At 41.9% G+C, this 15,731-nt stretch overlaps 1 protein-coding gene across 1 annotated transcript in view; it reads left to right on the top strand.

Annotated features, from left to right (window-relative positions):
* The window catches only part of LOC145352943 (single-minded homolog 2-like), a 104,368-nt gene extending 93,103 nt beyond the window's left edge, over positions 1-11,265 (top strand). Inside the window, exons 10-11 of the mRNA XM_080203251.1 lie at positions 9,080-9,476; positions 10,541-11,265. Coding sequence (XP_080059377.1) covers positions 9,080-9,476; positions 10,541-11,265 — 1,122 coding nt within the window. The remainder of the gene's footprint in view (positions 1-9,079; positions 9,477-10,540) is intronic.
* The last annotated feature ends 4,466 nt before the right edge of the window (positions 11,266-15,731 follow it).

Below are 15,731 nucleotides of genomic sequence, written 5' to 3' on the forward strand. Positions count from 1 at the left end.
CAAACTATGATTGCTTCTCCAGCTAAACAAAAATAAATTCTCCTGATAATGCATCATTCCAAGGAGTAAACCAAGCCTGGGAATAATTGGTTTGTACCAACGCTTTGAGGCTAGCAAAAACCCATCCAGCACCTGTCAGAGCACTCCTGATAGACTTTAGCAACTTTAGCAACTACCAAAAGCACCAAATACTACTATCACAGTAGCAACAGGCAGAAGAAATCAAGTAGCAACTAACATGTAAATAGTTGATGATCGCTTTAAATCATGCTTGAGGTGATCCTTAAGGGTGACACAGTGGCACAGTGGTTAGTGCTGCTTCTTCACAGCTCCAACGACCTGGGTTCGATTCCCAGCTTGGGTCACTGTCTGTGTGGGGTTTGCACATTCTCCCCATGTCTGTGTGGGTTTTTCCAGTTGCTCCAGTTTCCTCCCACAGTTCAAAATTGTGCGGGTTAGGTTGATTGGTCAAGCTAAATTGCCCCTTAGTGTCCCAGGATGCGTATGTCAAAGGGGTTAGCGGGTAAATATATGGGTTACAGGATCGAACCTGGGTGGGAATGTTGTTGGTGCAGACTTGATGAGCCGAATAGCCTCCTTCTGCACTTAGGGTTTCTATGATTCCTACAGAACTGTGTGTTTAGCTGCGTGATATTAAGGGAGACATTTTGTTTGTGTTTCGAGCTTTAAACTGGTGTCAAAACAGCATTGCACATTGATTGATTTCATGATCTGTGTGCTTTGCAACTTCCAGTAGGCATTCACTGAGCATGTGCTAAAACCCTGATCATTATGGTGCCTGAATCAATTCCATATGACAGGTCTTCCTTGGCCAGCCCTGTCTTTGTCTTTGCGGCTCGAAGGGCACCCAGAGAATGCATGCCAACATCCCATTTTCTCAACCTGGGCTCCAAGAAGTAAATAGTCAGAGAAATTACAAAATGTTTTTCCTCCTCCTGTTTTCCCTGGAAGTTCGGTATTCACGAAGGAGAGGGGTTCGGAATCGTGCGGTCTGTTAGAGGGAGCTGAGGATCAGCTGCAGGAAATATCTATTACGAGGGAGGAAGTGCTAGGGCTTTTAGGTAGCGTAAGGACGGATAAAGCTCCGGGGCCTGATGGTATTTATCCCAGGCTGCTTAGGGAGGTGAAAGATGAAATTGCTGGGCCTCTGGCGCACATCTTTGTCTCTTCTTTGGACACAGGTGAGGTCCCAGAAGACTGGAGGGTAGCAAATGTGGTACCGCTGTTCAAAAAAGGTAGTAGGGACAACCCTGGAAATTATAGACCGGTGAGTTTGACATCGGTGGTAGGGAAATTAATGGAAAAATTACTTAGGGGTAGGATGTATGAGCATTTGGAGCGTTGCGGTCTGATTGGGGATACGCAACATGGCTTTGTTAGAGGGAGGTCTTGCCTTACGAATCTGGTGGAATTCTTTGAGGAGGTGACAAAAACGGTTGACGATGGGAGAGCCGTTGATGTCATCTATATGGATTTCAGTAAGGCGTTTGACAAAGTCCCTCATGGTAGGCTGGTAGAAAAGGTTAAGGCGCATGGGATACGAGGTCAGGTAGCTAGGTGGATTGAGAACTGGCTGGGTAATAGGAGACAGAGGGTAGTTGTGGAGGGGACCTTGTCCGGCTGGAGGCCAGTGACCAGTGGTGTGCCGCAGGGCTCAGTACTGGGACCTCTCCTCTTTGTAGTCTACATAAATGACTTGGAAGAGAGCATAGGTGGTGTGATCAGCAAGTTTGCTGATGACACCAAGACGGCAGGGTTGGCGGGTACCGAAGTGGATTGTGAGGTGATACAACAGGATATAGATAGGTTGGTGCATTGGGCAGATAGGTGGCAGATGGAATTTAATCCTGACAAATGCGAGGTGATGCATTTTGGAAGGAATAATGTAGAGAGGAGTTATGTGATTAAAGGTAGACAAATTAGGAGTATAGAAACACAGAGGGACCTGGGAGTGCAGGTTCACAAATCCATGAAGGTTGCGACACAAGTGGAGAATGTTGTCAGGAAGGCTTATGGAATGCTAGCCTTTATAGGAAGGGGTATAGAGTTTAAAAGCTGCCGTCTAATGCTTCAGTTGTATAGAACGTTGGTTAGACCGCATTTGGAGTACTGCGTCCAGTTCTGGTCACCTTACTACCGGAAGGATGTGGAGGCTCTGGAAAGGGTGCAGAGGAGGTTTACCAGGATGTTGCCTGGCATGGAGGGGCTGGGTTACGAGGAAAGGTTGGAGAAACTGGGACTGTTCTCCTTGGAAAGACGGAGATTGAGGGGGGACATGATAGAGGTATATAAGATACTGAAGGGAATAGACAGAGTCAATAGTGAGAGGCTGCTCCCTAGATTGCTTACAAATACAAGAGGACATGATTTAAGGGTGAGGGGGGAGAGATATAATTTGGATATGAGAGGAAGGTTCTTTACGCAGAGAGTTGTGGGGGTATGGAACGCGCTACTGAGTAGGGTGGTGGAGGCAGGAACGTTGGACTCGTTTAAGGTTCAGTTAGATAGGCATATGAGTGAAACGAGGATGGAGGGTTATGGTAGGGGTTATTAAATAAGGGTTAGAACCTCGGGAGACACCGGAAAGGCAGGCTTGTGATTAACGTTTTTGTCTTTTATTCCGCAGGTGGAGGTCCACCTCGTTGTCAAACGAGGGGCATGCACACAGTGGGTCGTGCGTGGGCTACTCTTGGAGGTTCCAGGAGTGGCCTAGTACTTCGTGTCGGTGTGTGTGCTTGATCCTGGACCGGTAGACGGGCGCCGCAACAGCTCGGTGACTAGCACTGTTAGCTGTGCAGATACATGGATTTGGGCCTGTGTCTGTGGGAGTTTGTGCATTCTCCCTGTGGATGCGTGGGTTTCCTCCGGGCGCTCCGGTTTCCTCCCACACCCCAAAGATGTGCTCTTAGGCTGATTGGTTTTACCAAATTGACACTATTCTCCCCTGAATCTGGCTAAGTCAGGGGTTCTATTCGTAGACACGCAGGGTAGAATAGGTGTAGGGTGATGCGGCGGCGCGGGCTTGTTGGGCCGAAGGGCCTGTTTCCCGTGCTGGGTTGTTCTTTGTTCTTCTTTGTTCTTTGATTAAGGGGTGTTTTGATCAAACTATTCATGATATTAAGGGGAACTGTTTGGGTAGATATGTGTAGACACATTTTGGATCTTAAAGGGCGATTTCAGCATCCAAACAGACAGGTACAAACTGCTGCAAAGATAAGCCAATGACACAGCAGCAAAAGGACATTTGGGGCCTTGGTAAACAGTGTGACAAATGTTAATTAATTCAATTTAAGGGTCGAGATTAAAAAAATAAAAAGAACACTGGAGAAGGAAAAATTATGAATGAATTAAAATCAGATACAGAAGGGGAAATAAAAGGAAAGGAAAATATTGGATTGTGAGAGAGCAAAATGAGGCTGGAAGGAAAAGTTTAAAAAGTTTAATTTTAGTATTTGAACCTTTAGATTTTAGTATTCGTAAAACTTCAGGAATAGTTTATTACCTGTTGAAGTAAGACTCCAAAATTTAAACTTATCCCATTCTGGGCCTCCTAAGATTGAGTGGCATATCTGGAGCACAAACTTGTCCCATTTTCCAGGCCTACAACCCATCAAATTGTCCTTCTAACTGTATAGCTGCATCTTCGCAGACTTCATTAGAAACCACAGTAGGATTTATAAATAAGAAGAACTGTACAACAGTACAGCAGTAAGCACAGCTGCCCTAGTCCCTGTATGTCTCCTGCCTAAGAAAGGACTCCACTCCCAGGGTGATTACCCACACTGCATCCCCACTGGCCCCCCGAGCCTGCGTTGACCTTAAAGGGGCAATCACCACAATCCTCCCCCTTTAACTCTTCTATACCGTTTTCAATAACTAAGTTACTCAGTCCTAAATTCTAACTAAACATTTTGGTCGGAATTCTCCGAACATGCCCTCGGCTGGAATTCTCCAATCCTGCCACAGTGAATGGAGATTTGGCTGAGCGCCAAATTCATTGTTCTTGCTGATGGTAGTGGTGGGACGTATGATACTAGAGAATTTTGGCTCATATACATGAGTTGGATAATTGGAAATCAACACTGGAATTTCACTGTCACCCTCCCACTATGGGAATTGAAGCGGGCGAGGGAGGGACCATGGAAAGGTTCATTGACCTCGGGGGGGATTTTACAGTTTCAGGATGAATGAGGCCATAAAATCCTGCCCCCCTGTCTTTGAGTAGCTTTTCTGTTTCTCATAGAACAGTTTAATTCTGCAGTCTGAGGTGCCTCCATGGGGTAGACATTAACAGGAACTGCAATAATGGCACAGGCAGTTCATTACTACTTGCTCCCATGGAGAATCAGTTATGTCTATAACAGGTCGATCAGGTACTTCAGTGCTTCTGGGCTCAAAAACATTTCTTGACTGCTGGAGTGTCACTCTGCTCCCTAAGTGATTCACATGTTTACAAGTGATCCATCCCCCCCACCCCCCGTCTATTTAGTATCTCAGGGATCCATTCTCAGAGACAATAATTCAGGCGATATAACTTGATCCACTACTGAAGTTTCCTATCATGACACCATATGTTCTGAATATGGGTTTTCTTTTATTCTTGCTCTGTTTCTGATACTTGGTCATGTGTTAAAGTTTCTTCTCTTTCCAACATTTCAATTGAGCATCTTTTTCACTGACCATTTTATCATATTATTCTCATGCTTTTCCACTCGTGTGACCAAATCAACAATCTTGTTCTGGTATGTAATCTCAGTTTCTTTCTCTGTCTGAATTGCTGATTCTGCTGTCAATTTCCATGTTTTTACATCTGCAGTTAATTTCTCATTGTCAAGTTTCCTTTCTTCAAGCTCTTATTCTCCTGATTCAATTCTTCACTGGCCTTGTTCTTATTTTACACTTGATTTTCATGGAGTTCTGATTGTTCTGCATTATCTCACTAATTTCTTTCTCTTCTTGATTTTGTAAACTTTTGCAATTTTTCTCAATTTTGCTGTCAGTCATTTCATCTTGCTGTTTTAATATCTTCTCGAGAGCTTCATTTCTTTCAGCTGATTCCTCTTTATGTTCAATAGTACCTAGGTTCTTTTGAAGTTTTTTAATTTCCGTGTTTCTTCTGAAAGGAATCCATCATGTTCTTACAGGACATAGATATTTCACAAACAGAACCTTCATTTCTATTTATCATAACTTCAGCAAACCCTTTTGGCTTCAATGTTGGTTGGATCTGTCTCCAACTTCTTTCTGGGGTCTTCTGTTACCCACGTTTTAGTCTTTTCTGTTGCCTCCTCTTCGTGATCTTTGTTGCCTCCCCTTTGGGGTATTTCATTGCCTCTTCCTTGAGATCTTCATTGCCATCTTCTGTGTTCTTCTGTTGTCTCTTTGTCTCTTCCTTAAGATCTTCATTGCCTCTGTGAGATCTTCCATTGCATCTTTATTGAGGTCTTTGTTGCTCATGGATCTTTTTTGGGAGTTGCCCTTGATCTGAGGTCTTTCCCAGTTTTCCGGTCCATAGCCACTTGTTCTTTCTTGTGCTTGAAGATTCAAGTGCATTGTCACTTTAAATGCATTGCCGTTTCAAGTCTGCCATTTTTATTTCCCTGTGTTGGCAGCAGTTGCCTCATTGTGTTTTTCCTGTGCTTTTGAAGTTTTGGCACAGACTTGGCTGCTCTTTTTTGAACATTTAAAACTTAACTTTTACATATGGAAAGGCCTTTTAATGGTCTCTGTAGTTTATTTCCTTTGGAGACTCCTTTTTTCTTCTTTTTTGACATATCGGTTTTTAAAATCAATTTCACTGGCACTCAAGGTTGGATGAGGCAGTTGTTAAAAAACTGGTTAACTTCTTTTCTAAAAGGGTTGAGGGCTTCTCTTCTTTTTAAGACTTTAGAACTTCTCTGTGACAATTGCTACCATTGAACCCCTGCAGGCTCTGTTCTGATTGGAAGCTTGTCAGTTTCCTACATTTCAGAACATCTGCTGCAGCTACTTAGGGCATTTTGTTTTACTCAAAGCATTACTTTCTGAGCTCTGTTCTTATCCAAAAAACCTTTGCAGCAACTATGTTCCTTTTAAACCTAAGTTCCATTTTTTTAAAACTTAAAGCCACAGCTCTTGCTTCTCAGGGTTATTTTCTCTTTTTTTATTTCTTTGCATTCCTAAACTTTTGACTTTGCCAGCCAACTCATGTTTGCTCTATGCCTATCCCTCGGGGTCTGGCAAAATCTCAATTTCTCAAAGGGGTCCATTCGCCCAAAGAAAGGCGTTCGGGTGAGCATTTTTTTAGACTGCGATTGAAACCGGAATCCCACAGCTGTCAGGCAGAGGCAGTGTCATGATAATTTTATCCTCGTCGCCAGATGTAATGATGCATGGTTACAAACTTCATTAGAAAAACAGTAAGATTTATTAATAAGAAAAAATGTATAGCAGTACAGCAACAGATGCCGTGGTTCCTTACATCTCAGAATGGACTCCACTCCCTGAACTGTTTACTCACTCTGTGTCCTAGTTGGTCTCCCAAGACATGTGACCTTTACTCTGCTGTGTTGCCCTTAAAGGAACAATTACCACAAATAACCACAATAGTTTCTGCAATTAGTTTAGTTCTTATTTATGGTGTAAATTAATTTCTTGAATCCCACAGAGAGGTTGATGGGGAGATTGCAGTTATATCAGGCAGCATAAATCATTCAGCAATTTTGTGAATCTTAACTCATGGCATATCTCTTTGAAAATGCAAACCCAATAAACTTACAAGTTGGCCATTGACTCTTAATGGGTCAAAGCCCACAGGCCTCAATAACTCCTCCATACCTCATACAAGTGGTCAGTCACCATAACCAAGCTCAAATATGAATGCTGCCCATTTAATCCTGCAGCAGGCAACTTCCGATCCCAAATATGCTCCCACTTGACATCCTCACATGCATGATATTTGAATTTTGAAATACAACTGATTGACACAGCTGGCTTTCTATAGGCATGTGACTATGGCATGAGGCTGCTCCTGGAATCAGGCATCTTAAGATCAATTCAATAAACCTGTTCACTGAGACAAGGCACAAATGAAGATCTGCTATCCTTACATTTGAAACACATGCCATCCCAATTAGACAATACTGGATAGCATCTAGAAACAGGAACACTTTCCTTCTCTTATCTTAAGAACAAACTTTCATTTATATTGGCCTTTCATATCCTCAGGATACCCCAAAGTGCATCACAGCCAATTAAATGCATTCGCAGTACAGTAATCGCTGTAAGGTAAACAAACACGCCTACCAATTTGTGCCGAATCAGAAATAGATAACATATCAACATGTTTGACTGATATTGTCAGGACACTGGCAGATGAGGCCTTGATTTTGTATTAAATTGAGGCCTCATCTGTCACTGCTCCTTTAAGGGCAACACAGCAGAGAAATGGTCACAAGTCTTGGGAGACCAATTGGGACACAGAGTGAGTAAACACTTCAGGGAGTGGAGTCCATTCTGAGGCAGTAGATTTAGAGGGGAGTAGGGCAGCTATGCTGGCTTTTAAACTGCTCTACATTGTTTTTATCAATAAATCCTACTGTATTTCTAATGAAGTTTGTGAATGTGCATCTGGCAATAAGGATAAAATTATCATGACACTGCTTCTGCCTGACAGCTGTGACTGTCCTGTTTCAATCAAAGTCTAAACAAAATACTCACTCTACTGCTTTACCACATTAAACCCTGCCACCTCCACTAGTTCTTAGCATTCAAGAGGTTCTTCTCCCTCCACCATGGCCTCTTTTACCATGTCTCCTTCACCGGTGAGCCTAGCCCTCAGTTATGTACTAAAAATGTCAGCCTCAATGACCTATGCAAGGCTGTGCAACGTGGCTTGAACCTTCTTCCTCACGGCAACATGACTGAATCAAAGCGGACATCAACCTAAACCCACAAAATAAACAAATCAAATGAACATTAGGAATTCTCTACAAAGATCACTTCATATGAAGACACAAACTATCAATCCAACTGAATACTGTCGGGATGTTCTGAAGATTGAACTGTCATAAATACTATACATCCTTCAAGTGGAATGTGCCAATGGAAACGTGTTTAACATTAAATAAGGTTACTGTCCACTTTTAATGTAATAAAGATCAGCTAAACTGATGTGACGAAGAGAATTGATTCATTGTCACTTTGCAGATTGGGTAAGAAAGTCTATTAGAAATTTATGAAGACTACATTCGAGTCATTCAAAAAATCTGTAAAAGAAATGAGAATTAGTTCCTGCGGTTCTGTACAAGACTCCTCCACTGGCCACATTCCATTGCGATGTTTTTTGCTTTGTTCCAGGTGATGTCCCATTCTTGAAGGTCCTTCATAAATGTATATTGTCAGGTCTTATTTGGCCAGCCATGCCTTTGTCTTTTACCTGCCACATCTGGGAGGCGAAATGCAGGTCCTGCCAGCCTCAATCATCTCTCTGTCGTGATGTCCCGGTCACCTCTGGCCTGTTTTCTGTAGAACCTCTTTATTGGTGATGCAGTCTCTCCATCTGATGCCCAGAATCTTATATAGGCAGCACCTGTGAAAGGCACACAACTTAACATGACACTTCTGTTGTTCTCTTCCGTGTCTCACTGCTATAAAAGCTGGCTCTAAACTTTTCTCAAGATTGAGTCTGCAGCTGATTTTTGTCACCGGTTGGTTAGATTCTTGTACACTCAAGTGAAAGCTTATTTATGTTTGGTGTTTGCTGCAGAGGAATAAATGTATTGAATATCGAGTCTATGATTTCACCAGGAATACTGAAAGAAGGAAATCAATTTGTGGAGGTATTGAAATATTCAAAAATTGATGAATGGCCTGATAGTCATTTAAAAATAATTATTAGGAAATCAAATCTAACCAACTCAATTCCATACAAACAGGCAAATGGATAATATAAATATTTGCAAAAATGTATTCATTTTCATTTGTTAATGTAGTTTGAGAAGAGATTGTACAATGAGATTAATGGCCTTTTTTGACACTATTATAAGTAATCTTCTTTTCCTCTTGCCCTCCTTTCCAGCAATACAATTCATTCCACACTGAGAAAGCTGATTGTGACCACACCAGTAGCTGGGGAGGAAGCCCCTTGCTGAACATTGTATCACCCCAGGAGAGCACTTCTCACCAGGAGAACAATGAACTTCTTTATGCCTCGTCACACGGGCATCCATTCACCTACACCTATGGACACTTCCCACTGGACGCTCAAGTGCTCACCAGCAAAAAACAGATGACGCCTGGTAGACTAGCTCAGAGTCAAAGGTCGCCTTGTGAAACAGCAAGGTTCTACGTGGGTGCATTTCAGGCAACCAGTGACAGCTGCTGGCATCTGACAAGTTCATCATCATCTCCCTCCAAGAGTCTGCAGGATCACTCCATTACTGAATCTCACTATTGCTCTGCACAGAATTATCAGTGTAAGTTCTGCTATTACACTGAGAGCTACTTAAAATTGTATATGTTAGGTGGAATTTCATTCAAGTCTCAAAGTGATTCATTTCTTTAAAGGTGCAGTCTCTGTTACAGAGGCAAGTGCCCCAGTACTTATATACATATCAAGATCCCATAAACAGCAAATGAAATCCATGACCAGTTTTGCCAATTTTGGTGGTGTTGTTTGAGAGAGGGATATTGGCCAGGACATCAGAAAGAATTTGTTGCTTTCTTTGAGCTATATCCTGGGAATTTCCATAGGCAAACAGGGCTTCCGCATAACATCTCATCCAATAACACATGGCTTAATCACTCTCGGTCATTTGCTTCCTTTATATTTTTCAGTGCTGCTTCTAACAATTATTATCAGTGCAGTTTAAAGATAAATTATACATTATGACATCAATTAAAATAGATTGTTGTAAAGGAAAATATCAGGAAATAGCTTTGAGATATATCAACTTTTCTGATATTTAACTTCGGAATCTTACTTGTGGAGCCATGAGCTCACTTTTCATTCATGCCATTGCAGGCTTATATTGTAACAGAGGCCCACATGCCAGCTCTGTAAACAGCATAGTGGCACAGTGGTTAGTATTGCTGCCTCACAGTGCCAAGGACCCGGGTTCAATTCCAGCTTTGGATGACTGTGTATATGTGGAGTTTGCACATTCTCCCCGTGTCTGTGAAGGTTTCTGGGTGCTGCAGTTTCCTCCCACAGTCCAAAGATGTGTGAATTAAGGTGAAATGGATACGGTGGCTTCTATTACCCTTCCTAATGTTCCAAAATGCCGGAGACGACAGTTTCTGTTTTAATAGCAAATCAGCCACTGGTGGTACATTTCCAAAGCTAACTGGAATACTTAATAGGATTTGTCAATTGAATGATATGTTATCACCTTAATGGGAGGCTGAAAATAATTAGACGTTGACTCAACAAACCAGGTTCATTAGAAACAGCAGTCACCAATTTAGTGTTCACTCAATGGCCATTGCACTCCCATCACATTGTGCTTAATGCTTTCTTAATACTTTCCTTTTCATTTAGGTGTATTGCCTCACAACCGGCAGTGTGAAGGAGCAACATCTGGCACCTTCTCCAGTTGTGCATCTTCAAGACCAAACAATAAATATAAGGAGGAAACTTACATTAATCCTGTTAAGCAAAACAAAGTTGAAATATTGCATCCCGTGCAACATGTTATCAAGGAAGAGTGTAAGGTACTGTTCAAACATAACTCTCAGGAGAAATTATGCAATGATGGAAAGCGTTTTTCACCCTCTTTGAATGATTCTTTGTTAGCTAAGTCAGACTGTGATGCAGTCAAATCAATGGCACGGATAAGCCAACAACTTTTACCAACCCAAACACCCTATGAACAAACTAGAAGGATTTGTATGAAAGAGCTCCAGTATGAACACGAGAATCACCACAAACCCAATCTGGACAACATGAATAATGTTAGGGCCACCACCAAACGGAATGAAGAGAGGTTACATGAACAGCAGGAACCAGTGGTTATGGGGACATCAGGACAAACCCATCTTGGATCCTTAAGTTATGGCCAGTTCTTTTCAAAGCACACCTTCCAAAGATCACCCTGTGCGGTGACAGGTTACATCATGGAAAATCGGGGTTATGCTGCTGATGAGAAGAATTCTTTTGGCTACAGAAACCCAAGTCCAGCTTTGAACTCTTCACCAGAAATGCACCAGGAGCCTGTCCTTCCACATTATATAGGAACATCTGTCATAATAACAAATGGGAGGTGACAAGGAATTTATTCATGTAGATAGAGGGCGTATTTGTACAAAGTAACTCAACAAGAACTCTTGTTACCTCTCCAGGTACAACGGTAGTCCAGGTTTGCAGCTATACTGGCAAACTGTGTATAACACACTCCAAAGCTAGAGAAGGCTTATTCTGTGGTTTTGAATTGCTGATGCGTTTCTTTGTCTCTGAAGTTTCAAGTCTAAGTCAATGTGATCTTAAGAAGTCAAAAACACAAAATGTTATCACTTGTGCAATATCCAAAATGTGGGCACATGGAACCATTCCCAGAATGTTGCATTATTGCTTGCATTATTGACAATATGCTTTCCCCCACTAATACCTATTATCTTATTGACTTATATATAATGGACATATAAATGCCAGACAGAAAATTAATTCTTGTCTGCATTGTGAAGTCTTATTTCAGATTCATGAAGGAATAATACTATGTATTAAATGATTGCAATTATCCAAAGCAAAGTCCTTTATTGCTCTGCAGTTTGCACATGTTACAAATATGGCCTATATGTCACTCGGTGTTGTCTTTGAGAACTTGGAAACAACAAGGTGCTGCTTCTGTGAGACTCAGTGAGAACCAAGGTAAGCTAAATTATTTCTAAACTATAAATCAGACACAGCGGTTTTATATTGGCACAAGTATGAGAAACACTTGTAGAAATCATTGTGCTAAATGACCAATGCATAACTGCAGACTGCTCCCTTGCTAACCCCTCAGGAGAACCGTTTTACATTGATGTCCAGTAGACCAAACCTAAAAAAACATGAAGCACATGTGCTGTCTCTCTAAATTACAGATGTCCTTACCACAATTGTCAACTCAATGATGGGGGATTATTCACATTTTAACCAGGGAAAGAAAAAAATCTTAAAATGTCATGTAAATTCCACTAATTAAATGCAAAAGGCATCAAAAACGACTAAGTTTTAGTCCCATCCAAAAACATCTGTTTAAATGACACTGCTGCTGCTGCTGCTGATCAAGTTAGATTTATTACTTACTACAGGGGTTAAGCTTAATTACAGCTGTCAGCCTTACTGATGTGAATTCACACATGCTGTTTAATTCATGAATTTAGCTAATCATCTCACAAAAGCTTATAATACAGAAATATTCATTGCACATTCTTGTGGAAAAAAGAAACCAAACGCCTAAAGTGTCATATATCCAGCAGAACTACCACCTATACTACATTAAACATCTTTAGAAATCTTTACAACACATTAGGCTGGATTTTACTCTAGCAAACAAATACACTTGCCTCCCCTAAGACTTGCACAATGACCTTCACTTTTGAGCATTTGCACTAGAAATTCTTGTCATCCAAAACAGCAGGACAAACATTTTCTTAACTGATCAAATCGAGGAATTGTTTTGTTTTATTTGTCCATGGGTTGTGGGCATGCCCACTTCTGAGGGCATTTCACAGGGGCACAATGGTTAGCACTGCTGCTTCACTGCTCCAGGAATCCAAATTCAATTCCTGGCTTGGGTCACTGTCTGTGTGGAGCTTGCACGTTCTCCCCACATCTGCGTGGGTTTCCGCCGGGTGCCCCAGTTTCCTCCCACAGTCCGAAAGATGTACTGGTTAGCCATGCTAACTTCTCCCTCAGTGTCAACAGGCGCTGGAGTGTGGCGACGAGAGGATTTTCACAGTAGTGTCACTGCAGCATTAATGTAAGCCTACTTATGATATAAATGAACTTTTTTAAAAATTGAGAGTCAACTGTGGGCCTGGAGTCACATGTAGGCCAGGCCTGGTAAGGATGATGGATTTCCTTCCCAAAAAGACATTAGTGAACCAGTTTTTTTAAGGCAGTCAACAATAGTTTAATGGTCATTATTAGACCTTTTTTTATTGAATACAAATTTCACCACCTGCCGTGATGAGATTCAAACCCAGGTGCCAGAGCCCAAAGCCCACCAACAATACCACTATGCCACTGCTTTCCCTACGTTAATAAGTAGTGCTATCTAAACAAGACACGGCCGTTAGAATATTTATTTCAGTGTCAAACCAGATACAGATAGTGAAATAATGAGGTAAAGAAAAAATGGATCAACATTCACCTAGACATGAATCTGTCATGGGGATTCCCTGGATCATAAAGCTGAATATAGCCCCAAGGGGAGAGGGACATGACCAGGCAGGTTGATAGAGTCAGGCTGCCTCACATCCTGTAGAAGGTAACTTGATGAGCATTTGGCATGCCATAACATTCAAAACTATGGGCCAAGTGCTGATAAATGGGGTTAGATAGTTAGGTTAGGTGTTTCTCATGTCAGCGCAGACTGATGAGCTGAAAGGTCTCTTCTGCACTGTATGATTCTATGAAAAGAGGCAGAGGTAAAGAGTAGGGAAAAAATATTTTTAAAAAATGACATGGTAGCTATACCCATATTTCTTTAGAAGTTTATTTTATTATCTAGCAATGGTTTCCATGGCAAATTCCTATTTCATCTTTATAATGGGGACGTGTGAATTATAACTTCTTGTCAGGGAAAGACAGAATATAATGCAAATGGAGACTGAAGCATGCCTGTATGTTGTAGTCCAATAATTCCCTGGCCTCTAGCTCTGCTTCACCCCAATTCATCCTTCAATCTTGACATCCATTGTGTAACACTGGGCAAAATCAATTAGTATTTTTTTTAAAAGATGCTTTGTGCTGTCACCAAGCTCCTTTGTTCAGTTTGTAAGAGTTGATTGGTTTAAGGGACCATAGCTTCTAAATCTGAACATATGTATCCTCTTCTGCTGATTATCTTTCAATGGTGTGCTTAGAAAGACATACCTGATTCAACATACAGTATATATTATTGCTCCATACTTTACCATTCCACAATCCATACCAGATGTAGTCTAATGTAGTGGCAAGATGACACAGTGGTTAGCACTGCTGCCTCACAACTCCAGGGACTTGGGTTCAATTCTAGCCTTTGGTCACTGTCTGTGTGAAGTTTGCAGATTCTCCTTGTGTCTGCATGGGTTTCCTCCGGGTACTCCGGTTTCCTCCCACAGTCCAAAGATGTGCAGGTTAGGTTGATTGGTCATGCTAAAAAATTGCCCCTTAGTGTCCTGAGATGCATAGGCTAGAGGGATTAGTGGGTGAAATACGTAGGGATATAGGGGTAGGGCCTGGGTGGGATTGTGTTTGGTGCAGACTTGATAGGCCGAAGGGCCTCTTTCTGCACTGTAGGGTTCTATGATTCTATGAAAAAGCCGTTATGGGGAAGTGGGAAGAGGTCACAAAAGGACAAGAACAAATTCAGAGGGAAGAGCATAAAAAGAGGAGTTGGTCATTTAGCTCATCGAATCTGTTCTGGTATTTAGTGGGTGTAGCTGATCTGTGACCCAACTCCATGTACCTCACTTTTCTTTTAAACCCCTTTTCAGCCTTTGCTTAAACAAAAATCTCTCAATCACAGATGTTAACTAAATAACTGAGCCAGCACCATCAGTTTGCAAAAGAGTTCCAAAATTCTACCACGTTACTTGTAGAAACTTCACTCCCATAAACACTGCGCTAATTTTTGACTAATCTTAGCCCTGGTTTCACCACCCAGCAATAACAAAACCTTTTATCTATCTTGTCAGTTCCCTTAATACCTTGAAAACTTTGGGCAAATTATCACTTAGTTTCCTAAGTTGCAGTGAATATCATAAAACCCATACAGTGCAGAAGGAGGCCATTCAGCCTATCAAGTCTGCACCAACTCTCCAACAGAGCATTTTACACAGGTCCACTCCCCCATCTCATTCCCCATAATCCCATGTATTACCCCACTAATCCCCCAACGCATCTTGGGGCACTAAGGTACAATTTAATGTGGCCCATCCACCTACCTGCACATATTTAGAGTGTAGGAGGAAACCGGAGCTGCAGAAGGAAGCCCACATGGAGATAATATGCAAACTCTACACAGACAGTCACCCGAGGCCAGAATTGAACTCGGGTCCCTGGTGCTGTGAGGCAGCACTGTGCCACCGTGCCACCCAATATAATTGTTTCAAGTTACTAATGTTTATCAGGAGAGGCATGGCAAGTGCTGAAGGGGTTTTTGTGGACTTCAAGGCTTCTGCACAAACCAATTGCTCCCAGACATGGGTAAAGTTAGCATTCCTCTGGAAATACAGGGTGGCTGCGAGAATGTACGAAGGCCATGGAGAGCAGAAGAAGCTGCTGGAAGATCAAGGAGGAAGAGAGGGCAGAAGGTTGTCAGCAAGAGGTCCAAACCACCCATACTGTCAGCAAGCAATTCTCCCATCAGAACTTCAGCGAGGAACAATGTGAATTCTAGCTTCAGTAAGGATATCTCCATGGAAATCTGTAACTGCAGAGCAACTATGCAGATGATTATTGTGATGAACTTTTATGTGTTTTGACCCTTTCCTGGCTGGAGCTGGAACTATTTAGCCTATCTCAGTTTGCTGCGTGCTGTTAT

Source organism: Carcharhinus amblyrhynchos, chromosome 15, assembly GCF_965287045.1.
Source record: "Carcharhinus amblyrhynchos chromosome 15, sCarAmb.v2.hapA, whole genome shotgun sequence".
In the NCBI taxonomy this organism is placed as follows: domain Eukaryota; kingdom Metazoa; phylum Chordata; class Chondrichthyes; order Carcharhiniformes; family Carcharhinidae; genus Carcharhinus; species Carcharhinus amblyrhynchos.